This window comes from Gossypium arboreum, chromosome 11 (genome assembly GCF_025698485.1).
Source record: "Gossypium arboreum isolate Shixiya-1 chromosome 11, ASM2569848v2, whole genome shotgun sequence".
NCBI lineage: Eukaryota > Viridiplantae > Streptophyta > Magnoliopsida > Malvales > Malvaceae > Gossypium > Gossypium arboreum.
In genome coordinates this window covers 115180195-115207108 of record NC_069080.1, presented here as the reverse complement: position 1 = coordinate 115207108, position 26914 = coordinate 115180195, and the positions used below count along the sequence as shown (strand labels likewise).

Here is a 26914-nt window from a genome sequence, read left to right as displayed (position 1 = left end):
TATGTACTTAGCACTGCCCCTAGGCAATCATTTCTTCGGGTTCACCAGCGTCATCATTTTTCTTCGTAGTTGATTGCTGCATCATCCTTGCCTGCAATCGTGTATCCGCTGCTCTCGTGTTTAGTAGTTGCAATGATAAGCCACCTCGATAAAACAGTGATGCGCATGATGTTTGGGTCAATATAGGCGTGTAACTATAAGGTACCCCCAATCCTGGGTACATCGGAAAGGTACCGGATATCGACATCCTTATTGACTACTGCATGGGCGCCTGCATTGGTATCGTCATCGATGGCAATGCATACGTCAACCTCTGTCCTGATATGGGGTTCGACATCGACATCGACATGGGCATGTAGTATACGGGGGACATCAATGCCCCAAAATATATACTTGCGGGAACAAAAGAGCCAGCCACGTCTAGTGATGGCCCATAATGTAGTGATGCTTGTGAAAAAAACATATGGTTACTGAATTAAACAGGAATAAGAGGATTGAACTAACCCCGATATTGCGTAGTCATAGGCGGTGCATCTTTTGTCGAAGCCAACGACAAATCTATTGTACGACCACATCCCCTCTTATGTTATTGTGACGGTCGGCGTTGTCTTTTCAATTAAATTTACATACTCATCGCCTCCAGTGGTAGCAAATACGACTTGTCGATGACTCTGAACCATGTTAACTAATCATCAACTGCCGTCGTGTCCACCTAAAAAAATGGTTCGCAGGTGGATATGGATTCCATCCTACGATCCCAAGTCTAGATGTGTTCCTTGTGCTTCTTTGTCCATTCCTTGTCGTTCTTTCCGCGCATGTACACATTGTGCAGTTCCTTCATGTTTCGTGGTGGCAGTAGAATTTGTTGCCTATACCCGAACTGTGGTAGAACCTGGTCTGGTTCATGCATTTTCACCGTTACGTACACTATTAACGACACATTCGTGTCTCACATCTCCCGATTGTCCAACACTTCTGACAAGATGCAAGATATGATTTCGGGGTAGGCATACGACATCCATTCAAACTGAAAAGTAGAATTGTCAATATCATTATGTACATATTTTTTTAACGAATCATTGCATAATTAATATTAATTTGAAAAGGATAGGTAATTAACCTCAATTTCTAAGTGTTGATCTAACAGTAGCTTCACGTTTTCCTACTCGTCAGGTAGTCCCACGTAACTCGGCCTATGGTTCCACCTTTACAAGCGATATATTAGTCGAAACATATTGTAAATAAAAAATATTTGCTACACAAACTACATATTTATTGATAAATGATGTTTACCTCATCACCAACGGGAACATATATGGGTTAGTCACTCTAGGACTTAGAAACGGTATTCGCTACCAGGCCTATGACTACAACAAAAATAGGCAACCACTAATCGACATCTTATCTAGTTGCGTTGCCCGAAAAAGCTCCGGTATAATATGGATAACACAACAAATCCCTAACTTAGTTTTGCGCAACCAGTAAAGTCCACTAGATGTAGAAACCACCTTACGTGTACCAAATTTCTAAATTTATCATGCATTAAAATGCCCCCGATTAACCTCATGATGAATGCTTGGGCGTACTATTGTATGACCTTCTCCGTTGCGTCGTCGGGAAACTTATTGAAAATTTTTTCCAACCAATTAGTCTATATTCGACCACCTTTGAACTTGTTTGAGACCTTTCCCAACATTGCTGTGCAAAGGTCTACTTTCCCTCAAACCACTGCTGATCCTGTGATAACTAACCTATCGACCGGGAAACTGAGTTGTAACGCTACGTCCTTGACTGTAATTGTACACTCACCACATAGAAGGTAGAAAATATGTGTTTTGGCTCTCCATCTTTCCACCGGCACGTTGATTAGTGTGGGATGAAGTTTGCAGCCCCCTTGCATGCGTGACGCATGTAAGAATCTAACCTCCTACAAGTACCCACAAATTTCAGGGATCAGAGGCTCCCTCGTATTATGTATGAACGCCTCCAGCACACGATTATCTGCCTATTTATAACATAAAAAATATTTAGATTTGGCAAAAAAATTTTAACATAGTTAAAAATAACGAAATTTTAAATTTCGTCTTACCATTGCTAATTGGGTGGCAAAAATATGGTTTTCGTCAAAGCAGATTAGAGAGGTTAATTCTTGAGAAATTGATCCCAACAAATAAAATAAGATATAACTAAAAAATTAATATTTTTAAATTAAAATATAAATAAATATTGAATAAAAAACTTGAGAGAGTTGAGAGAATTTAAGAGAGGATATATGTGAATAAAAAAAATAAAATTTGAGGGTATTTATAAGTTAAAAAATAAAATTACCGTTGGGATTTTAATTTTTTTACCATATGGTGTGACAATGATAAAAAAAATTATTGCATTTTATTTATCGTTAAGGGAAAACACATCTAGTTGAACGCGTTTTCTGCACAGATGCAAGAAAGCGCATTCAGCTAAGCACGCTTTCACTCTCTCTTCTAAAACCTACATATTTCTCTAATTAAAATTTAAAACGATTTAAAAGTCTAATTAAAAAAATTAACATATTTTTCAAATCTAACCTCTGAAATGTATTAGAATTAATTTATCTATTTTATCAATTGTGCCTATATACAATCTTCCTCTAATTTCCATACTTAGTACCGATTCAAAGAAGTATTCTATTTTATGTTTAAAATCACCTAGTTAAATTAGTAATGGCTTCTTTTGTAACCAACAAATTACCGGAATTCTGTTATAAAGAGGGAAGCGTTATTGGTTTCCCTCCAAAAAACTCATCTCTCTCATCTTCTTCTTTCTCTATTCTATTCTTTCTCTTCTAAATTCTGTTGGTTCAATTGAGGCTGCATCAGGGAGAGATCTGAGCTACGTATTGAATTTTGAATGAGGAGGCGAGTCTATGTTTCGAAGATTCAGATCCCGACCCGTCGGATCCTGTTTCCTCAAATTGACGTTAACCGTCCGATTTAGCTTCCCTCACCCCCCCCCCTCTCTCTCTGAAGTTTCAACTTCTACGAAGCCAATTTGAGAAGGAAAACTTTCTCGATCCGTTGGCGTTTCGGATATTTATTTGCATGCTGCGCCTGCACCTGCTTCTTCAGGTTTGTGTTTCTTTCTTTCTTCTTCTTCTTCTTTTTCTTTAACTTTTGTTTCTTTTTTGTTTGGCTGCCTGGAAAATGAACGAAAGTAAATGTAGAAGGAAGGAACATAAATGAATATAGTTGGTGGTTATTGGAAAAAAACGTGAAATTTAACTTAGTGCAAACTAGTGAAAACTTTTATGTTTGATTTTCTTTTTTTCTTTTGTGTAAATTTCATATTCTGATGTAAAAAAGTAAATATCAAAATTCTTGTGCTAATATGGAAATTTTACTTATTGAAGCTCATTTTTGTTTACTTCTCCTTTATGGGGGTCTCATTTACAGATTTGAACTCCATGGAAGCTTTAACTTCTTTGTAAATGGAAGGATAAAAAAACGAACGTCATTTGAGCAGATGTAAAAAAGTTTTACAGATTTGAACTCCGTGGAAGCTTTAACTTCTTTGTAAATGGAAGGATAAAAAAACGGACGTCATTTGAGCAGATGTAAAAAAGTTAACACATTGCCAATTATTATTATCATTTTTAAACTAAAGCTAGTATTGAAGTTGCATAGCAAAGCCTAAAAGCCCTAATAAGTAGTTGTGGAACCTTATTAAAATTTGGATCGATTATCTTAAAATATAGCGTTTTGGAGAATTTGAGATTAAGGTGGGAGTGTATTTTTGTTAATTATTTATGTTTTCAGTGATAGGGTATTTTGGACATGGAGGAAACGATAGTGTAGTACGTAGCATAAACCTAAGAAGAGAGTCAAGTATAATGGAGGATCCTTCCAAGTATGCCCATAGTCCTGCTCATTTAGCTGTTGCTCGCCGTGACCATGCCGCGCTTAGGCGTATTATCTCGACACTCCCTCGGCTTGCTAATGCTGGTGAGGTTAATACTGAAGCTGAATCTCTTGAGGCTGAGGAACGGGCTGATGCTATCTCGGCTGTCATAGATCGTCGTGATGTCCCAGGTAGGGAGACTCCGCTGCATTTAGCAGTGCGATTGAGAGATCCAATATCAGTGGAAATTTTGATAATGGCTGGAGCAGATCGGAATCTTCGGAATGAGCAGGGTTGGAGTGCTTTGGAAGAAGCGGTTTGGACAAGGGAAGAGGCTATTGCCATGATCATTGCTCGACACTCAGAACTGCTTGCCTGGGCAAGATGGTGTCGCAGACTTCCCAGGTTTATTGCCTCATTAGCTCGAATCCGTGATTTTTACATGGAGATATCTTTTCATTTTGAAAGTTCAGTCATTCCGTTTATTGCACGCATTGCACCATCAGACACTTACTGCATTTGGAAGCGGGGTTCAAATTTCCGTGCTGATACGACACTTGCTGGATTTGATGGGTTCCACATTAAACGATCACACAAAACAGTTCTCTTTCTAGGGGAAGGCTACACTTCTGAGGATGATAACCTTTCTCTTCCTGCAGGCTCTTTGATTGTTATTTATCATAAGAAAAAAGAAGTTATAAATGCCTTGGAGGGGGCTGGTGAGCAAGCAACTGAATCAGACGTCGCTCATGAAGTGCGAAAGATGTCTAAAACTAATATGTGTAGGCCTCGTATTGATGTTGCTCAGGCTGAGCTTGCTCCTCAACTGAATTGGAGGCGACAAGAGAGAAGTGAGATGGTTGGAAACTGGAAGGCTAAAATTTATGATATGCTTCATGTGACATTCAGTATGAAGTCAAGGGGAGTTCCTGGTGCAATGACTGATGAAGAGAGGATGGCAAATAGCGGTGAAAATAATGAGTATGATGATGTATTGACAGCTGAGGAAAGGATGCAGTTGAATTCGGAGCTTCGTAAGGGAAATTCAGATGGCTTTTGTGATGGTGATGATGATGATGAGCATGGATTTGTTGACTGTCAAGAAAATGGTTCTTTTGACTGTCAAGAAAATGGTTCAGCTGGTGCCTATGAAAGTATTGAATCAAATGGTGTTGCTAAGGAGAAGAAGAGATGGTTTGGCAGGAATAAGAAAGGCTCAAAGAACAGTGATAATCCTGATGATTCAAAGATTGGAAAGTTCTCAAAATCGGCTCCAGGAGTTCGCAATCAGAAACAAGTTGATAATCGTAGATCATCGTCTGAATTTGCGAAGGAAGATACTATTGATGGCAAGAAGCGTAAAGATAAAAGCAGCAAGAAGAAGAAGAAAGGGGGCAATAGTGATGATAAACATGGAAATGAGATTAAGAAGGGTGTGAGACCTGTTTTATGGCTAACACCAGATTTCCCTTTAAAGACAGAGGAACTCCTGCCTTTATTTGACATATTAGCCAAGAAAGTCAAGCCTATAAGGAGATTAAGGGAGATTTTGACAACTAAACTGCCACCGGGCACATTTCCAGTCAAGGTAATTTAAGACATATAAAGCCAACAACTCGAACAATTGTCTTATTTTAATTGTATGCATAAATCATGCTTTTATTTTTATTTTTATGTAAGTGCAATTTTCTCTATTTACTTTATTTATTCATTTTGTTGTTGGAACAGAAGTGATGATAAAAGATACTGAATTAGAATTGAGGCTTCAAAGTTGACTTAAGTGGTAGTCAGGTCTGAAAATGAAGAGCTATCAATATCTTTAGGCAGGAAAATATGCCTTGGGTTAGAGTAAATACTTAAATTGCTATGAAGAGCGCTTTGCTGGCCTTACTTGCTTATCTCTAGTGATCTAATCACCTCAGTTTGTTCACATTAATTTTAACAAAATCAGGGAATGAGTCCATTAATGGTATCCTTGGTCCTATGGTGTTACAAATCCAAACACATCGTTTTGTGATGATTGGAAATTAACTTGAACGAGTGCTGAAGTAGGGGCTTGTTTTTTGTTAACTAGTGAATTGAGGTCTGGAAGTGCAATAGATTGTTATCCTGTCGTTATTTGAGAAATACTTTTATTAAGGTCAAGGAAACCTTAAGGCCATATGTATCATAAATCCTTCTTATGTTACTAATAGTTTAATATATTTTTTCTGGTACAAAATCTTAGGAGGGTTGGCCATTACTTGATGCTTTTGGACCTAGGCTCAAGTCACTAGGTGAAAGCTTAGGTCTAATATAGGATTTGGTTGAGTGTCTTGTCATTTAATATTTGAGAGAAGTCGCTTTTTAAATTTTTTTTTGGTAGAATGAAAATAAAATTAAAGGGTTAAAAATAAGAAGATGAAAAATATAAAGACGGTAACACTAAAGAAATTATAGTTTTATCTTTATATTATTTGATAGAGTTGAAAAAATATTTAAAAAATATATAATTTTAAATTAATATATATATTTTCTCTTTTCTCTTATCACTTCAATTTAGAAAAATCAATTTTTATGCATTAGGATATAAAATAATCATCTTTCCTATTTTCTTTCTTCTTATTTTTCTTTCCATTCCATTTTTTACCCATCCATACATATCCTTAAAAGTTGATATTAGGTTTTCCATATTGCTGGAATCTGCCCATAACTCTTCATTAAAATACGTATATATGATTCTGACATCACAAAGCATGGTTTTGATAGTTATTTACATTTCTACGTACATCTGTATTTCCGGTTCAGAATGCCACCTTGTTGTGAATTAACCAGATGCAATGTGCATTATTAGTGTGGCAGCAAAATACTTCCCTTTTTCTTCTTGCCAGTTCTATTGTCTTTCCTTCTTAAAGCGTTAATGTTAACTTTGAGAATGGCCATTGTGCTAAAAGATCTTCATTTTAAATGTTTGTCTGTGGAAACTCCTGTGTAAGCATGATAGAAAGTGGTGATGACTTATGAGTATGGAGTAGTGTGTAATATCATAAAACATTCCAAACTTGCTTCTCAACAATTTTTATTGGGTTGGTTTGTGGTTACTGTAATTATTTTACAAAAGTTATGTATTTAAGTTTGGAACATATTCACATTGATGTCTCATGTTCCTTATTCTAGGTTGCCATCCCTATTGTGTCAACTATTCGAGTCCTTGTGACTTTCACTAGATTTGAGGAGCTTCAGCCAATAGAGGAGTTTTCAACACCTCCTTCCAGCCCGGTTCATTTCCAAGATGCCAAGTCAAAAGAATCAGAGGGTTCAACATCATGGACTTCATGGATGAGAGGGAGTCGTGGTGGCCAGTCAAGAGATAGTGATGGTCATGACGGGGTTGATCCTTTCCACATACCAACGAACTATACCTGGATAGATGCTAACGAGAAAAAACGCCGCATGTTAGCCAAGAAAGCGGAAAAGGCACGCAGGCAGCAACAGCAGCCAAAGGTGGGGATGGAGGCCCGCAGCAGGTGAGCGAAGAGGTGGAAGAATAGTTACAGGATCCCGGCTGTTTTACCCTTTCAGTAGCGTCTACATCAGATTGAGGAGGTAAGGTTCCTGCCTCTACACATCTGACCACATTCAACCCATCAATTTTTATTTTTTTTGAAAAGAACGACCCACAATTTTTTAAATATTTATTTTTAAAATAAATTAATTTATATGAAAATAATTTTTTCCTATAACTAAAATTCTAAAATCTATAATTTTTTCTCTTAACATTTAACATTTTCTCTCAACCTTCTTTTTATTTTCCCTCGTACAGGCTCCTAAAATGTTTATAACGTTGACGATAGAAGGTAATTTAATAGTTTTAATATATGAAAAATTATCATGAATAATGGTGTGAGAAATTTACAAGCTATTGAAATTTATTTTATCTATTTTTAAATTATTTTAATAAATTTATATTAATTCTACAATTAATTATATCAAAATTGATTTATCGAATATTAGTATTTTGCATTAATTTATATGATTTTTTAATATTTTAATTTCTTTTAATTTAACCCATAATGTAAAATTTCTGAATTCACCATTGGATCTCGCGTTTTAGTATTTGGAATTGGCAAAACTCGACAATTAACTAGCTGAACGATTGGTAGGAGGAATCACTTCGATTAAAGAAACAAGGGCCTTGTCTTCTTCTGTCGAATCTTTTATGTGATGTGAAATTAGGGAGGGACCAAAATGTCCTGGTTTCTTTATTAGCTTCTTTCAGTTCTAATTTTTATTGGACATTAAATCTTTGCATCTAAGTCCATGGTCGTCAAATGTTCCATTTTTGTGATTGATATTCTTTTTCCTCTCATTGTTACTTCTTCATAATTCATTTTATTTTTATTCTTATTCTTATTTTTTCTCATTTTCCGTTTCATCTAAAATAAACTACTAAAAGATTGAGATAAATTTTAAGCTTAAAATATGAAGCAATATTTGATACTCAAATTTGAGTGTGAGTGTCACAAACATTTAAACTTAAAAGAATATTAACTTTTGTAGACACCTAACTTTTAGAGAATAAAATACTAAATTAACAAATTTAATAAAATTATCAATGATGGTAATATTTAGATTAAATTTTTAAAATTTAAAAATAGAAGGATTGAATTTTAAACTAAATTTTAAATTAGGGATTAACAACACATTTTTTAACCCCATAATTCTTAGGCCCATTTATTTTGCACTCCAATTGGGGTTTTTAATGGTTTTAACTGGGTAACTTGCTTAGGCCAGGTTTTCGGATTTGTTTTGAATTCTCCAAGTTCGAAATCTGGAGTTGGGCAGAGAGAGGCTTGGAAAGTGTTGTTTTTAAATCTGAAGAAAATTAATGTTTTGATATCATTCAACTATAATTCACATCCTTGATTAATAGGCTTAAATCAAATGAATTAGAGGTGAAAAACAATTTTATTATGTGATCGGGTCCGCGACCTCACCGATTTGATTCTTTTTATTATTGTTTTATTTTAAAATCATTTAAGTATTTTAATTTAAAAAAATTATATTTAGTTTTGATAAATACTTTTTCTTAATTATTACATTAATTTAAAATTTAATTCAGTACTAAAATAATTGTGTTGCGCGAGAAAACTACATTCAAAATAACTCTTTTCAAAACAACTTTTATTTAGAATAAATGTCACTGAGAACAATTTTCATTTAAGAAAGGCTCTAGTTTATAACAATTATTGTTTAAGACAACTCTTGTTTAGAACATTTGTCATTCAAGAACTATATTCAAAACTAGAGTCATTGAAAACAAATTTTATTTAGTATTATTGTTCTTTGAGAATAGTCACTCTTGTGAAACACCTTTATAAAACAACTCATCATAAAATAAAGATTATTCGAATAAGTATATTTTGAAGAGATGTTTTGCATGGTATTACTTCCCCCAAAGCAAAAGAAGTAAAGATAATCCTGAAATATTTCGTTCCATTCTACTTGTTTGCAACGATTTATTATCTCTAAAACCCTTCAACAATGTTAATATTTCTTTTGCCTGAACATTTTAATGTATTTAAAAGATGTTTCAAACATTATACCTTGTACATATCTAAGAAAGATGGTGAATGAAAATAAAGTATAGTTGAAACTTTTCTAACAAGTGGTGCTGCAAATAGTAGAATGTTAGAATTGCGTCTAATTCATTATTTCTTGAGTTGTTATTGGACCACAACAAAGTTACTCACCATATGATTAACTTCCAAATTTATATTGCAATGAGGTGCAGGTTGTTACAGAAATTTTGGTCTCGATAGAAAATTTAATCAAGACAGACATTGATCTTTTGACTAATATCATTTAGAAGTATATTATTATATTTGTTATCGCATTAGTGCTGTTTTGTTAAAAAAAAAAAAAAAGAAATAAAGTAAATACTCGTTTAAAGCTGGGACATGAAACCTATCCAATCACCTTGTCTAAATTTTGTGTTAGATATGTTGTTACAGATCCCTTTGTTCATTTAAATATGTACAAAGAGGCACAATATTATTTGAAAAATGGCATGCATGAACAAAATTAATAGCTGTACATTGTTGATCTAATACTACATGCCTACAGTTAACCAGGTTTCTCTACCAGAACCTATCCTTGTTGACGCTTAAATACCCTGCCATTACTTTTCCACCAGTGTTCCTCATGCCATCTATAAGAAAGCACCATGTCGATCCCAATGCCCCGATAAAAAAGTCCGATTCAACTGCCATCAAGAAATTAACAAGAGGGTAATTCGTGCTGGTTTTCCTTCCAAGGCTTGCCTCGTATGTAGCCATCGATACATTCCCGACTTGGCGTGTCACGTTCGTGTAATAGAAGTTCCAATGAGGGTATGATCTCGTTTTATCAATCACTTCCTACAAATTTAGTTTATACCATTCGTTATATTTAGATGAGATGCATGCACAACAGCGACACGTCCATTGCTTTGTTTCTATGAGCAAGTAAAAATGTTAAAAGATGCTAACCTGCATTTCGGTGGAGAGCCAAACGTTCTTGAGATGTGGAAAACGCATCTGAATACGGTGAGCAAGTTCCATATATTCTTCAAATTCGACCACTTTCATTTCACATGCTTTGTCTCCCATCCTTACATGCATACTCAGCAACGGCCGAGGAACCCAAGGTCTATGATTTGACCACACAAATTCTTCAATTTCTGAGTTTAGCTGGTTTGTGATCACCTGTTAATTAAAGCTCAAATGAGTAGCTGTCCACAGAGACAGTTTATAACAACAACGAGTTTGGCATGCATAGTAATAGCTCTTCTAAATTTGTGCTCGAGGTTCAGTTCTTTCTAGTTAGATTCCCATTTACGTTACTTGAACTTAAGGTAAGGTTGGATATGGATGTATGTCCACGGTTTAGATGAACATACCTTTGGCCAATCTTTGTCAAGACTTGCAAGAACCATTTTTGCAGCTTCTTTCCCAAATGCAGCATGGCGAGCAACATTCAATAAACCACAAGTGTACTCTGTTTGAAATCGCATTAGATATCGAACAGCCTGTTAAGTGAAAGAATAAACATATTATTCCCATACGAAATAAGGCATGTGTCAGTCTATAATATATTTATAAACTATCTCAAACCAGTAATTTCGAAAACTTCATGTTCAATGGAAATCAACAGATGAAATAGCTAAACATTCAAATAATCTTAAGCCGTACCTGTGCTCTCCACCACCTTCGATCCATTTTATGGTGAACAGCAATTAAACTTCCATTTATATCTGTTGTAGGCTGCAAATAACTCCAAGGATCACCCCATTCCCTGCATCGAATAGTGAAATCATTGACCAAAGATACAGTAATTTTTTCTTAGTTCAAGTTAGTACAAAATTCTTACAAGCAAATTGCAAATGCCTTGAATTATACCTCGGAACCTTCGCTGTCCATATTTCCTTTGATTTATAACTATCTTTTCCTTTTATAGTTCCCTTTTCCCATGCCTCCTTGTTGGTAATAAGCTCAAATGCACGGTCTCGGCATTCCTGGGATGTCTCTAGGAAGAAGTAGCAAGACCAACTACCACGCGATGCTATAATCCACAAAGCAAAGTAAAGCATTGCTGTTATTGTTAAGACAGTTCTTCCAGTTCCCAGAGAATTTTACACGAGCAATAAGTTGTTACAGTTGATACCTTTACAACCATCATGGTCAGCACGATTGAAGTATCCAGTAACAAGCACCCTTTTCTCATTAATTGCAATAGCAAGAAGCCCGGCCATACCGGCAAACTGAGCCCCGATGCCAAATCCAGGTAATTTTTCCCAGTCAGCCACAAGAAATTTTATGTTAGGATCATGGCAGTTTACCGGATGCTGATGTATCCAAATGTCACGTTGCACTTTCCTGGTAAGAGGATAGTTTTCTTCATCTGATCCCACAATCTGGAATAAAGCAATCCCAATTTCCAGAAACAAATTAGAAGCGAAAATACATATTATTAACATGTCAATAAACGCGAAACAAACAAATAATGTATGATCACATCTGCATGTGTCCAGGGATTATGTAGCTAAGTAACATACCCATGGAGGATAAGCACCATCAGATACAGGTTGATCCTTAAAGCTTCTTAAATTCTTATCAGTTTCAGTTGCAGGATACATGTTCAATGAACCCTTCCAAGTTGTCCATGGAGGAAATCTCCCGGCTCCTGAACGTGTGTCGAGATGCTTATTCACTTGTGCACTTAATTTACAGTTCTCCAAATGAGGAGTATTCGGTAAACTTGATTTGCTGAGTCCAAATCTTTTCGAGAACTCGCTTTCTTCAGGTTCCCTGTCAGCTAGTAAAGCACCCCATGCTTCAGTCAATAAAGAAACCCTCTCATCATCATCGCTCTCCGGTTCCCTTCCCTTCGAATCCACCCATCTCGCGGTTTCTTTTACTTTAGATTGGTAGTCCGAACTCGTAATAACATCTACATTTAAACAATTCAAGTCCATGATTGCCAATGATTTTAAAGGTCACCAAAATTGTTCGTAATGATGGCTATTTTTGTCACTAACACACGTATTTGGACATGAATACGAATGACATTTAGGAAGTCCAAAAGTAGTAATGGTGGCTTCTAGCTAAAGTATGTTAAGTGAATAGAATTAAAGAACTAATCATGATTATTATTATCTAGAAACTTAGTCAAAAAGCAATGAACAAAAAAAGAAGTAAACACCAAAATTGTGCAACAAGTAATTCCAACTTTCAGTTGCTTCAGCAACACCCTTGGATCATATCCATCATCCCATGCATCAATCCATCTATCAAATTTTGACTCAACTTCTCTGGGAATTCAAGAATCCCCAATTCTGCACTTATCTTACACCAATTATCTAACTTTAAGCCATAAAAATTGCAAATATTTACAAAAAATGTAATTGAGAGTGTAAATTTTGACTTACTGATAATCTCAGAACTTGAATTCAATGGAGAATTCCCCATTGATAAGGATGAAAATGAAATCCCAGTAAAGCCAAAGGTACCAACAGAAGTAAGAACAGCCAAGAACAAAGAAGTGAGGCAAACTCCACAGAGAAAACCCACCACACAAATTTGGCATGGGAATGAACTTCCCATTTGCAGAGCTTTCTGTGAAACAACTCTTTCCAAAAACTTCTGGTTTGTTGGCTCCATCTTCTTCTTCTTCTACTTTATTCAACTTCTTTTCTTTTTATGAGATAGCCAACTAAGAATGGCAACTATGATCACATGAAAGTATTGAACTGACACAGAAAGCTTGAAAGTTGCTTTATGTTGAACCAATCAGAGGAAAACACAGAAAAAGAAGAAGAAACACATTTTACTAATTTGTCACTCTCAAATTCTCAACCATTCACTTCATAAATTAATCACACACTCCTTAGCTTTAGTGGTCCATCGCTATCTTGCTCCTTACAGCTGCAAATTAAATTTAAAATTCTCATCAAAATTGACTTTTCTACACAGCAAGTAAAAATTTAAAAAAAAAATTCAAGACCATAATAAAGACAATAAAAAAGCCATTAAAAGAGATGATTGATGAAGAACCCAAAAGAAATTCAACAACAACAACTTACAGTCGTGTCTAAGTCTTGAGACCGAGAAAGAACCATTTAAAGTGATGGAACTCAAATAGGAGTTTTAAGAACATAAAAAAGAGAAAAAAGAACTATAAAGATAAACCTTAAATTTTAATAGTCTTGATCAAAAACGTAAACAAAAGGGAGTAAATAACATGCAAAAAGACACATGCCACGAGATTACTACAAAACAAATGAGATGACAGAAGGTAAGTGTCTTTTATAAAGCATCTTCCCAGGACTAAACACCCTCAAACAAAAAATAGTAAAAAGTGTGTGACTGTGTGCTTTGTGGTTGTATGGTCATTTTTTATTTCCAAAATTTATAGTTTCAGAAAAAGAAAAGAGATATTTTGAGCAAAACCCAGGAAGAAAGGAACAAAAACTTTATCAAAAAAAAAAAAGAAGACGACATTGGGAAACCAACCATGTTTTGAGTTCTGAAAGAACAAAAACACAGAAACCGACATGTCATATACTTGGACTGGTTTAAATGGTATGGTGACATTGGAACATTTGGTTTGAGAACTGAAGATGTGTCAATTGTCTTTCTATCTTGAGAGGAGGGGAGGGGGGCGGGGGTTGTAACAAATAACATTAAACAAAGCAAAATATATAGGGTTGTTTTGGGGTGGGGGTCTGGGGCAGGTGAGAGAATACTCGCATATTTCGAGAGGGCCCCCCCACAGTCTCTGGTTTCGTTATCAACATGTCATTAGCACAGCTCATTTGCAATGGAGAGCTACACTATCAATCATATCTTATCTCATGCCACAGTTGCCTTTTCCTTTTTTAAAGTAACAATTAATAAAGCTTAAAATATTGATCGAGAGTTGAATCTTTACATTTTGATTTATGTGATTAACGTTTATTCCTTTTTAATATTTATATAAAATATAGAGAATTAATTATTAAATTTACTCTTTGAGAACTTAAACATAAAATCACGTTTAATCCCTGAATTTAGTTTTTTTTCATTTTCATCTTGGAGTATTACCACAACTTCCCTTCAAATTTTTTTTATATTTTGATATTCTTTTAGATTTTATATATATTTTAAATTTTTTAGTGTAATATAAAAATCAAATGATTACATGAACTTATTTACAAATAAAGTGCCTCTAGTATTATCTTCCTTCAAAACTTCTTTAATTGCCATATGAGGATGTTCAAACATATGTAACTCATCGTCATTCAAGCGAGTCATTTTATTATTGTGTCTGTTATTTTATTGAATTTTTAAGGAGGTATTTTAAGAATATCACATTATTATATTTTAATAAAATTTAAATTTAAAAACTAAATTAAAATTGTCATCTTTTAATATTAACGTAGATAAAAAAATCCAAACAATTATAAAAATTACTGAATTACCCCTAACTTCAAGAATTTGACACTAACAATTTAGGGAAAACATAAGTAAAAATAGATGTTTAATAAGGTACATTATTATATAAAGTTATTCTTTTCTTTGAGATGAAGTTAATATTTGTATACTAGTATTACATTTTTAAAAAAAATATTTACAATTAAATAAGAAAAATTATATTTTCTTTTTTATATAAGTAATTATTTGGTATATTAGTGGTGAAAAAGTTTTACTCTACTTATGGAGTTGTGATTTTATTGTTTGTAGTTTTTTAACTTTTTAATTAAAAAACACATAACACAATATTAATCCCGTTTATAAAGTTAAAATAACGTATAAGTATCCTCTTTTATATATTTATTTTTGAATATTTATTTTAAGCTTAAACTTCTTTTATACTCTATATTATAGTTAAAGTATCACTTTAATATTTATACTATTTTATTATTAATTTGGCCTTTGTACTTTCATTCAATATAGCTCGTTACCCTCAACCCAATTTTTCATTAAAAATTAAATCAATCAATGATATGTTGCCATACGTCAATTTCTTTCAAAATTAAAAATCATTAAAATTTAAAAATAAAACTTATAAATTATGCAAACTAAAAATAATCTATTTTGAAAATTATAAAAAAAAAGTATTGTTTTTTAAAATAAACTTGTTTGGAATGAAAAATTTTAAGATTTTTATGGGTTCTTTTTTAATACCCTAAAAGTCCAAACAAACTATTTTTTAAATTTTATGATTTTTTATTTTTAAGTTTTGCATACTTATAATTTTATTTTTTATAATTTTCAAAAATAGATTAAGATTTTTTAGTTTTAATTTTTAAAATGATTTTTGGGGATTTTAATGATTCTTTTAGTTCTCTAATTTTTAAGTGAAATTGAATTTTTTAACGTGTGTCTACGTGTCATTAGTTTTAGTTTAATAGAAATCTGGGTTGGGGTTTTCAAGTCTTCTTAGTAAAATTGAGTTTTAATTTTTATTAACTTAATTTCTACTGATACATTAATTAGAAGAAGAAAAAACTCATTAAACCATCTACTACGGTCTGTTAAAAGCCATTTAAGGCCCTTGTCCTCTAATCCTAATAAAAAACTCTTTACAAGAGTAACTCCTAAAAACACAAAAGAAAACCCTTTAGAAATCCTAAAAAGCAGAACATAACAATCAAACAAAAAAACCGGTGGGTAAACAAGCCGTTAGCCTCATTCTTTGCCCCTTTCCTCTCTTCATCAGCATTTGAAAAAGGAGTGAATCTACCCCATTTCTAGTGAAGTTATTTCTTGAACTCTTGCTCTGATTCTTCTCTTCTGTAACTTTGAGTTTTAATCGCACTTCGTTCTTATATCTTTGTCATTTTACTCAGAAAAATTTAACACTTCTTCTCTACTCATACTCCCTCTATCCAAATCTACTATTCTTACGACTTTTTCTGGTGCTTCTTCAACCCAGAACGTCGGTGAGTCTTGAGCCATTTTGTGTACAGCTCGATTTGCTGTTCGAGGTACGAATCTAAATCTTACGTAGTCAAATTTCTTAATCCTCTCTTTACTTTCTTCTATCAACGCAGCATTGACTGATTCATCTTTTGTACAACCATCACTTTGTTGATATGTTAATTGTTGGAACTGGGTTGAATTTTACTTAAGAATTTGCAGCAACTTACAGTAGAAAATAATAGTAGACAAGAAGAAGAAAGAAAGAAATAGGGAAGAAGTATGTCAAAGAAAAGATAAATATGATAATTTGCGAATAAAAGAGAAGAACTTATTTATTTTCACTGTGTCCTCGTCAACTCCCCTCCCTGCTTATATAATAAAGTCTTGTAGCTGTTACAATCCCTAAAAATCAAAACTACCCACGTATTTACAGGCAGCAAGATCAGAACCAACCAAATCATGTGTTTTGATTTGATTCCAAACTCATGGTATTATTCAAAATAGAAAGAAATAACATCAACTAGTAAAATGAGCACGTAACAACTACTCCCATTGTCGACAGGATCTTTGACCTAAAGGATAGAAGGTTGGGAAGCGACGTGGCAGATCAGCCAAATTCTCCCAGGTAGCATCCTCTAGAAACAAATTTGCCCATTCGACCAATACCTCGGTCGTTGCCTAATTTCCCCTCTTTACCAATCTCCTATCTATAATCCGGACTGGCTCCTTTGGAAGGGTCTCATCCCAATCCATTGCTAGTAGTACAGGTTGAACTGTGTTGAAGCTGATCTCCATGTAGCTGGTATGAAGCAAGTGCAGCTGGAAGCTGGCCATGCAAGCTCGTGACAAGCATGCAGCAACCTTGGTTTTGTGTTGCTGTTAGATTTGAACTAATATTTTGTTCATTTTAAAGTCTAGTTTGCTATAAGCTTTTTGATTGATGTAATTTGATGTTGATGGAGCTGTTAACCAGCTTTGTGTTAATGTACAAGTTAAGTTTTTGTTATTTGAAAAGCTTAGTGGAAGTAGGTGTATGTTTAGGTAGAAATTTGACTTGTAAGTTTTTTTTTATTATTTTTGATATATGTAATGGCTATCTGCCTATGATGGATGTATGAAAAAATACAATTCATTTTTTTCATCAATACTCTCAACTATTCTTCATGCTCCTTCTTTCTTTGCTTTAGTTCTGTTCTTGTTTTCCTTCCAATTTCTGCTCTTAAAACCTGAACTTCAAGCATTTTTTCCTTCATTCTTTACCCAGGTATATTACGTTGTTGTTGGTGCTCTGTTTGCAACTCTTACGTTACCCGGTTAAAGTACTATCAAACTCCAACAATTGGTATCAAGAGCTTCCATCTTAGAGGACCTGTTGTTGAAAATTAAATGGCTTCATCAGGCTTTTCTCCTGCTGCACCACCAGTCTTTAATGGTGAAGGGTTCCACATATGGCAGGTTAAGATGAGGACTTACTGCAGCCTTTGATCTGTGGGAAGTTGTTAACACAGACATCGAGCCAGCCCACGAGGCCAACCCCACTGTGGCTCGATTCGTCAAGATGCGAGATGAGAGGACCAAAAGGCACAAGGCCATGTCCTCGTATTCAGAATCTGTGTTTCGATGTGATCTTCACCAGATCATGACTGTGAGACCTCAAGCGAGCTTGGGACAAGCAGGAGGAGTTCCAAGGCACTTTGAAAGAACTAGGCGGCGCAGCACTTCTAAATCTAAGAAGGATTTGAGAATCGAAAATGAAAGAAGAGAAACTGTCAAACAATATTCGACAGATAATGGTCGTTGTAAATGTATAAGGCTCCTTGGTGAGCAGTTTGATGAAGTAAGGATAGTTGAGAAGGTTCTCTCTACTTTACCGAGAGATATGAGGCAAAGATATCCTCCTTAGAGGACTCGAGAGACTTGACAAGGATCTCCCTGACTGAGCTTATCAATGCTCTTTATGCTCAGAAACAGAGAAGAGCCAACAGGTTCGATGAGCACCAGGAGGGTGCATTTCAGGCCAAGAGCAAGCCTTGCTCAAGTAATGCTACCTACAAAGGCAAGAAAAACTGGAGGGATAAATCCAAAGCTGATGCCTCAAAAAAATGGGACAGACCATGCAGACACTGCAAAAGGCCCGGTCATCCAGAGGCCAGATGCTGGTTCAGACCAGATGCCATATGTCAACATTGCAAGAAAAGAGGCCATGTTGAAAGGGTTTGCAAAGAAAAAGACAAACCTGCCCAGAATCAACCACAACATAAGGCTGCTGAGGCTCGAGTAGCTGAACAAGGCAGTGACAGTGAAGAACAAGTGTTTGTAGTCTCATGTTTAGCTGCAAAATGCAAGGTTAAAAAGGGATGGCTCCTTGACAGTGGCTGCACCAACCACATGTCACCAGATGAAACAATTTTCAAAACCTTGGATAGATCTTGCAAAACCAAGGTAAAAATTGGGAATGGTCAGTTAATCAAGGCTGAAGGCAAGGGAGATGTGCAAATATGCACTGCCACAGGTGACAAAATCATCAAAAATGTGCTGTTGGTACCTGAGATTGACAGGAACCTACTTAGCATTTCTCAACTGCTAGAAAAGGGGTACTCAGTTGTGTTCAAGGGCCAGGAGTGCCAAATCACCAATCCAAATGGATCAAGCCTCATGACAGTCACCATGAGTGACAAATGCTTTGAAGCCAACTGGTCAGGTGACTCACACTCAGCTCATGTTGCTTCAACTGAAGACACCAAGCTTTGGCATCAAAGACTTGGTCATGCCAACTTCAAATCTATGGCTCAAATGGTCAGTAAGAAAATGGTTGAAAACTTCACCAAGATAGTTCAAAGTGAAGATGTTTGTGAAGTCTGTCAGATGGGAAAGCAAGCCAGACTTCCATTTCCTACAAACACAACCTAGAGAGCTTCAAGCAAGTTAGAACTGGTGCACAGTGATTGTGACAGCCTTAAAACGACCCTAGTCGAAATGTGGTTTCGGGACCACAAAACTGAGGCATAAAAATAATTTAATATTTATTTTATTGCCTATAATGTGTGTTAACCCATGTGTGACATTTTTTATGCTTTGATTTAGAGTTATAAATGTGAATTTCACTAGAAAGGACCTAGTAGTAAACTTTGAAAGTATGATGGGGAAATGTGTGATGACTAATTAAAGCATGCATGCAAAACAATGGACTTGCATGTCAAATTCCCCCCCCAATAGCTAGTGGCCGGCCATGACAAGGAATTATGGGCAAAAATCATGTCATGAAACATGTTTGGTAAGTGGGTTATGTTGGAATAAATAAAATAAGGAGTATGGAATAAAAAAAAATGTGTGTGTGTGAAGGCTTCTCCCTCCCCATTGCCGTGTAGGTAGGAAAGAAAACAAAAAATTTTGTTCATCCATTTTCACTCTCTTTTTGGCCGAAAATACTAAGGATAAGGAGGGAGTTTTGCTTCATACTTGGTTTGGAAGAGGATTAGGAAGAGGTTGGCTATACTTGCATCAAGATTAAGGTATGTTTGAGGTTGTGCCATGAGATTCATGCATGTTTTTAGTTGCTAGCTTCATGTTCTTGTTAGCCCATGGTTCAAATCTTTGTTATGTCATGGGAACGAAATTCGGCCAAAGTGAATATGGTGTTAATGCCATTGCATGCTAAATATCAAGCTTGATAATGATACATGTGATGGAGGATTGAGGATTCTTAGATTTTCTTTTAGCATTTTTTGAATGAGATACTAAGTTCTTTGTTTTACCATGACCAAATTGAAATGGTATGGTGTTGTGGTATTCGCCATGTTATATCCATAAGTATGATTCATGCATGTTGCATGGTAAGTAAGATTTAAGCTTTGGATATGTGTATATATTTGGATATAAGCCACTTGAGAATTGGCTCTAGCATATATATATGTATATATGTTCGCATTACGATGTATTGGTATAACATATATGCTATTTCAAGGTGTATATTTGCTTGTGATGATGTCTCGATTATGAAGTAAACGAGAGATGTGCAATGAGTTACGATATGTAATGCGTTAGTAGTAAAATGTATGCTGTTTTGTGTGGTATTAAGTGTATAATTGGCCTCAAATTGGACATGTATATTCGGCCACATGAGGGAAATTGGTGTGCATGCATTCGGTTAGAGGCAAGCATATTGATGCCTATTCTTGGCTTAGAAAATTTGGCTAAGAGGAATATTAACTAATGTGTTGAGTTCGATTCATGATTTCGTACATATGCGACTTTGATGCCTAATGAGTATATATATTGGCTAAGTATCTTGAATTCCTCTTCGATGCTCACATGAAAAACCAATTTATTTGTTAAATTAAGCTCAAGAGCAAAGGGAGCTAAATCCGATAAGGGAAGGAAAAAGTCGTGGAATAGCCGTCGAAATCGTTCGACCACGTCCGAGGTAAGTTCTTGAGCAATAGAGCTTAAATTCGAATTGATTAGATCATGTTTAAAGCAAATTAAAATCATGCTCTTTGTGTGTGGCTATTGAGCCGAAATTACAAATGTAATAAGTGACTTGTGTCTGAATTTTGCTAATGAAAATGAAATGTGAATGTGTTATGGTTTATTGATAAATGTACATGGTTATTCGAATGATATCTGGGCTAAGTCCCGAAGGCTTTGTGCTAAGTGACTAAATCCGGACTAAGATCCGACGGCATACGTGCAAGTTACTAAATCCGGACTAAGATCCGAAGGCTTTCAAGCAAGCTACTAAATCCGGGTTGAGTCCGAAGGCATTCGTATGAAGTTATCAGAATCGGGCTATGTCCCGAAGGCATTTGAATGTGTAGCCATATCCGGTTAAACTCGAAGATCGTGATTCAAGAATGAATGAACTGCTGTAAAATTTCAGCTAATACGCTTGAAAATTCCAGCAACGAGGTATGTTCGTATGTGCTTTGGAATAGTTGATTCCTTGAATAATATTCGCTCAATCGAGAAATGAGCTTTCGGCATTTGGCTAAGATGAACCCTTATGTATGAATATAGGGGTTGGAATGTGAAATAAGTATGATATTGAGAATTTGTGCATATGAAATTATCCGTTAGCTATATGAATGTTATGCTTTTGTTGTGCTGGAATCCTTGCTCTAACTTACTAAGCATAAATTGCTTACTCCGTTCTCTGTTTCTCTGTCTATAGATTTTGGCTCGTCACCATCGGACTCGGGATTTCGGAAGTCAAGTCTCCCACACTATCAAAGTCCCTTTCGGTATATATTTTGGTTGGATTTTGAAATGGCATGTATAGGACTACCCTTTTGTTGCGTTTTAAGTACTTTTGTGATGTATGTGTGTACGACCATGCGAAAATGGCTCGTAAAAGTGGAGTATGGCATTAGACCATTTGTGCTTATGTATATATGTATGGTTTTATGATGTTACTACGGACTGAATGGAAGTGTGAGCAAATGATCAGCCATTGGAATGGCTAAAATGATTATATGTGGACCTATGTATGACAAAACTTTAGTTGGTCCATAGAAACCACGAAATAGGTAAGGTTTACCTGAAAACAGATGCTAACAGCAGCAGTGGTGTGGATTTGAAAAATCACTAAAATTGTAGGAATGGAATTAAATAATGAATAAATTATGTAAATGAACCTTGATGAATCTACTTTCATATGGAAGAAACGAAACGGTCATATGAATTATATGTTAAGAAATATTAAAGTTCTCGTGAAACAGGGCCAGAACGGTTTCTGGATCCCCTGTTCCGACTTTAGAAATTCATTGTAAATTAACCAGAGATAATTAGGAGTCATGCCATATATGTATAGATTCCTCTCTGAGTCTAGTTTCTATAGAAATAAACGAAATCAGCATTGAAGCCCTGTACAGGGAGATATCCAATTCGTAATGCACGAAGGTCAGTGTAGTAGATCCCTGCAACAGGGGAGACTTTAACTAATAAACTGTACTAATTGGCCCAACCAAAAATTCTAGAAAAAAAATATGTTGATGGACTTATGAGTCTAGTTTCAGGGAAAAATTACGAAACTGATTTTCGAGCTTTAAAACTCAAGATATGATTTTTGAAGCGACAGTGACGCAGTAACCAGCTAGTCTGGAAAATTTTTATGGACTGTGAAAACAATTTAGCTGAGTTTGTGTGCACCTTGTGTTCGACTCCGGTAACGGGCTCGGGTACGGGGTGTTACAGTGATGTTTGTGGCCCCATGAGGACAGAATCACTAAGTGGTAACAGGTACTTTATTCTCTTTATTGATGACTATACCAGATACTGCTGGGCTTATTTTTTGAAGCATAAGTCTGAGGTTGCTCAAGTGTTTATAAAGTTCAAAGCTGCAGTGGAAACAGAAACAGGCTGCAAGATAAAAACCATTAGGTCAGATAATGGAACTGAATACACTTCAGCTCAGTTCCAATCTTTGTGCAAAGATGCTGGCATCAAACACCAGCTAACCAATGTCTACACACCCCAGCAAAATGGGGTTAGTGAAAGGAAGAACAGGAGTTTGATGGATATGGCCAGATGCTTATTGTTTGAGAAAAATCTACCCAAGACAATGTGGGCTGAAGCTGTCAATACTGCTGTCTACATTCAGAATAGGCTTCCAACCAAAGCACTCGCTCACAAAACACCTTTTGAAGCTTGGTTCGGGTTCAAGCCATCATTGGCTCATATGAAAGTCTTTGGTTGTCTATGTTACAGCCAAGTACCAGCTGTAAAGAGGGACAAGTTGTCTAAAAGAGTCGTTCTGGTATTTTAACCGGGTATAGTATGGTCAAAAGGGTTATAGGATCCTGGATCCTTTAACCAACAAAATCCACGTGAGCAGAGATGTAGTGTTTGATGAGAAGGCTTGTTGGAACTGGGAAAGAAATGAACCTGAAGCCATTCCTGAAGAACTTGTGACAGATCAGTTTGAAACTGATCAAAATGATCCAGAGATGGATGTTGATGATGAACCAGTCAGGGGTACAAGGACTTTGGCTGATGTTTATGAAAGGGCACATTTAGCCTTGGTAGAGCCAACCTGTTTTGAAGAGGCTGTGAAGCATGAAAGCTGGAAACAGGCAATGGCAGATGAAATTTCCATGATCGAGAAGAACCAGACTTGGAAGCTGGTTGAGAAGCCTGCTAACAGGAAGATTATTGGAGTAAAATGGGTCTACAAGGCCAAGCAGAATGCTGATGGAAGTCTGAATAAACTGAAGGCTAGACTTGTGGTAAAAGGATTCAGTCAAAAATATGGACTAGATTACTTTGAAACATATGCTCCTGTTTCCAGATTGGATACGATTAGGCTGATTGTTGGATTAGCTGCTCATATGCAGTGGAATGTCTATCAACTAGATGTGAAATCGGCCTTTCTAAATGGAATCCTTGAAGAGAAAATTTATGTCGAGCAACCAGAGGGATTTGAAGTACCTGGCAAGGAAGACTTGGTTTACAAACTAAGAAAGGCCTTATATGGCCTAAAACAAGCACCCAGGGCATGGTATGCTAGAATTGACTCTTATCTGCTTAGTTTGAAGTTTAAGAGAAGTGCTAGTGAGCCAACGTTGTATGTCAAGAAGAATAAAACTGAAACTCAGCTTGTGGTGTCATTGTATGTTGATGACCTATTGGTGACAAGAGGAGATGAAGTTGATTTAGCAGAATTTAAGACAAAGATAATGCAAATGTTCGAAATGACTGACCTGGGGCTGATGACATACTTTCTAGGAATGGAAGTAAGCCAGACACAAGAAGGCATCTTCTTGAAACAGGAATCATTTGCCTTGAAGGTGTTGACAAAGTTTTCAATGCTGAACTGCAAGCCAACTCCTACACCTGTTGTAACTGGGTTGAAACTATCAAGCCATGAGGGTCATGAAGAAATCTGTGAAACTACCTACAAAAGCTTAATTGGTTGTCTTCTATATTTGACTGCAACGAGACCAGACATCATGTTTGCTGTAAGTCTACTTTCTAGATTCATGCTTCTTTGCAATGTACAACATTTTCAAGTCGCAAAACGAGTCTTGAGATACATTAAAGGTACTCTAAATGATGGTTTCTTGTTTAGCAAGGCTGCAGAACTTAGATTGAAAGGCTACACAGATAGTGACTGGGCTGGTTCTAAAAACGATATGAAGAGCACATCAGGGTATGCTTTCACATTGTGGTCAGGAATGGTATGTTGGAGTTCCAAAAAACAGTCTCTGGTGGCTCAATCGACTGCTGAGGCCGAATATGTAGCTGCTGCTAGTGCAGTAAACCAAGCTATTTGGCTGAGGAAAATCTTAGCTGATTTGAACTTATCTCAAGTAGAAGCAACAGAGATACTTTATGACAACAAATCTGCTGTTGCAATTACAAAGAACCCTGTCTTCCATAGTAGAACTAAGCACTTTGACATAAAGCTGCATGTAATAAGGGAGATGGAGCAAGCTTGTGAAATAAAGCTGGTTTATTGCAATTCGGAGGATCAAATTGCTGATATCTTGACCAAGGGTCTTGGTGTGTCGAGATTTAACAAGTTAAGAAAGCTCATGAGAGTTTGCAGTATGAAGCTCAAGGAGGAGTGTTGAAGCTGATCTCCATGCAGCTGGTATGAAGCAAGTGCAGCTGGAAGCTGGCCATGCAAGCTCGTGACAAGCATGCAACAACCTTGGTTTTGTGTTGCTGTTAGATTTGAACTAATATTTTGTTCATTTTGAAGTCTAGTTTGCTATAAGCTTTTTGATTGATGTAATTTGATGTTGATGGAGTCATTAACTTGACTTTGTGTTAATGTACAAGTTAAGTTTTTGTTATTTAGAAAGCTTAGTGGAAGTAGGTGTATGTTTAGGTAGAAATTTGACTTGTAAGTTTTTTTTTATTATTTTTGATATATGTAATGGCAATCTGCCTATGATGGATGTATGAAAAAATACAATTCATTTTTTTCATCAATACTCTGAACTATTCTTCATGCTCCTTCTTTCTTTGCTTTAGTTCTGTTCTTGTTTTCCTTCCAATTTCTACTCTTAAAACCTGAACTTCAAGCATTTTTTCCTTCATTCTTTACCCGGGTATATTACGTTGTTGTTGGTGCTCTGTTTGCAACTCTTACTTTACCTGGTTAAAGTACTCTCAAACTCCAACAAACTGGTTGCTGGCTAACATGACGCTTAAGTTGGGACATATGGAAGGTTAGATGCACTCATGAGTCCGGGGGTAGTTGGAGGCGGTAGGCGACTTCCCTAATCTTGGCTTCCACTTTGAATGGCCTAAAATAACGAGGAGCTAACTTAAGGTTGAAGATCCTCCGGGGATTATATTGTCAGTACGGTTGGAGTTTTAGACCTATTTTTACACCTAAAATTGTTGGTCGCTCTTCCTCTTATCCGCAAAAAGTTTTATCCTCTCCTACGGCCATTTGAGGTAGAATTGTAGTATTTTCATTGCAACCTTTCGTTATTGAAGGCTTCAGTCTGCACAGACTACGTTTGATGAACCAACTAAATACGACAGATGAAGTAGAGGTGCCTGCCCGTATAAAGCTTTATAAGGTGTCTCCTTAATAGCAAAATGGAAAGTGGTGTTATACCACCATTCAGCTAACGATAACCAATAACTCTATTCTTTTGGTCGTTCCCCAATCATACATCACAAGTAATTTTTGAAGCACTTGTTTAAGGCTTCCGTTTGTCCATCTGGTTACGGATGTTAAGCACTTGAATGGTGAAGTTTTGTCCCAAGCTTAGTGAAAAGTTTCTGCCAAAAATTGCTGACAAAGACCTTATCCCTGTAGGAAACTATGGTGTTCGGAAGACCATGGAGTTTGAAAATATTATCTAAGTAAGCTTGAGCAACTGTTAGAGCCGAGTATAGATGGGTTAAAGCCACGAAGTGCCCATATTTCGTTAAACGGTCTACTACGACCCATATAATGTCATTCCCCTATAAAACTGGCAACCCGTTTATAAAGTCCATGCTTATATCTGCCCACACTCTAGAGGGTATCGATAGTGGCTGCAAGAGTCTCGGTGAAGCTGATGGATTATATTTGTTCCTTTGGCAAACACCAAATTCTCTCACCCACCTTTTTATGTCTTTGGACATCCATTTCTAATAGACCCAATCTGTTATACGATATTGTGTGGTTTTAGTGCTTGAGTGGCCCCCTAAGGCATTGTTATGAAAGAAAGTAAAAAGTTTCTTTTGTATTTCTTAGTTAAGACCTACCACCAAATTCCCTTTTTCTCCTGAGACACAAACTATCCTATGTGTATTTTGGATGGGAGCTAGGATTTTGTTGCAATTCGACACACAAATTACTTAATCGTGGGTCGTGTTTCCATGAATTCTGCACACGAGGCCATAATTCTGAGACAACGTAACTTCCTACTATTTGAAACAGTTGCTTTGAGGAATAGTCGGGTTCTCGAGAAAAAATGTCAGCTACTATATTCTTACTCCATTTCCTGTACACAATATCAAAACTATATCCTAGCATTTTGGCCACCCATCTTTGTTGGAATGGTGCGATGGCCTGTTGGTCGAAAATGAAACAGAGGCTTTGATGGTCGGTTCGGATCTTGAAATGTCAACCAACCAAATACTGGTGCCATTTTTTAACAGATAATAGTGCT

The 26914-nt window shown here is 36.0% G+C and overlaps 2 protein-coding genes and 1 long non-coding RNA gene across 6 annotated transcripts; 2 read left to right on the top strand and 1 right to left on the bottom strand.

Moving 5' to 3' along the window:
* Positions 1 to 2653: 2653 nt before the first annotated feature.
* Positions 2654 to 7406, top strand: LOC108473065 (uncharacterized). Its single transcript, XM_053021354.1, is given in 5 exon segments — positions 2654 to 3107; positions 3432 to 3592; positions 3795 to 5464; positions 7033 to 7348; positions 7351 to 7406. Coding segments are annotated over 3 exon segments (1968 nt in total). The 5' UTR covers positions 2654 to 3107; positions 3432 to 3592; positions 3795 to 3868.
* A 2395-nt stretch (positions 7407 to 9801) lies between these two features.
* Positions 9802 to 14053, bottom strand: LOC108470770 (uncharacterized). Of its 3 annotated transcripts, none has more exons than XM_053022223.1 (9): positions 13908 to 14053; positions 12824 to 13319; positions 11951 to 12345; positions 11560 to 11809; positions 11295 to 11457; positions 11088 to 11190; positions 10796 to 10924; positions 10386 to 10601; positions 9802 to 10274 (listed from the first exon to the last, which is right to left on the bottom strand). In XM_053022223.1, the coding sequence occupies exons 2-9, from the start codon at positions 13053 to 13055 to the stop codon at positions 9996 to 9998; spliced, it is 1767 nt and encodes a 588-aa protein (XP_052878183.1). In that variant the 5' UTR covers positions 13056 to 13319; positions 13908 to 14053; the 3' UTR covers positions 9802 to 9995. The 3 variants fall into 3 exon arrangements, with proteins under 3 accessions (XP_052878183.1, XP_017627706.2, XP_052878184.1); XM_017772217.2 differs by having other exon boundaries at positions 13478 to 14028; XM_053022224.1 differs by having other exon boundaries at positions 12824 to 14028.
* A 1823-nt stretch (positions 14054 to 15876) lies between these two features.
* LOC108472835 (uncharacterized) lies at positions 15877 to 17443 on the top strand. 2 transcript variants are annotated; one of them, XR_008274568.1, is made up of 3 exons: positions 15877 to 16134; positions 16312 to 16363; positions 16861 to 17443. It is a non-coding gene; the product is annotated as an uncharacterized LOC108472835 (long non-coding RNA). The 2 variants fall into 2 exon arrangements; XR_001869608.2 differs by having other exon boundaries at positions 15877 to 16363.
* Positions 17444 to 26914: the final 9471 nt, after the last annotated feature.

What these genes read in the sequence shown, in the direction of transcription:
- LOC108470770 (XM_053022223.1), bottom strand. Translation starts at nt 13,055, where the DNA reads ATGGAGCCAACAAACCAGAAGTTTTTGGAAAGAGTTGTTTCACAGAAA. An exon ending in TGACCATGATGGTTGTAAAG is followed by an intron (nt 11,458 to 11,559) that starts GTATCAACTGTA and finishes TGTGGATTATAG; the next exon opens with CATCGCGTGGTAGTTGGTCT. An exon ending in GGCTCTCCACCGAAATGCAG is followed by an intron (nt 10,275 to 10,385) that starts GTTAGCATCTTT and finishes CTAAATTTGTAG; the next exon opens with GAAGTGATTGATAAAACGAG.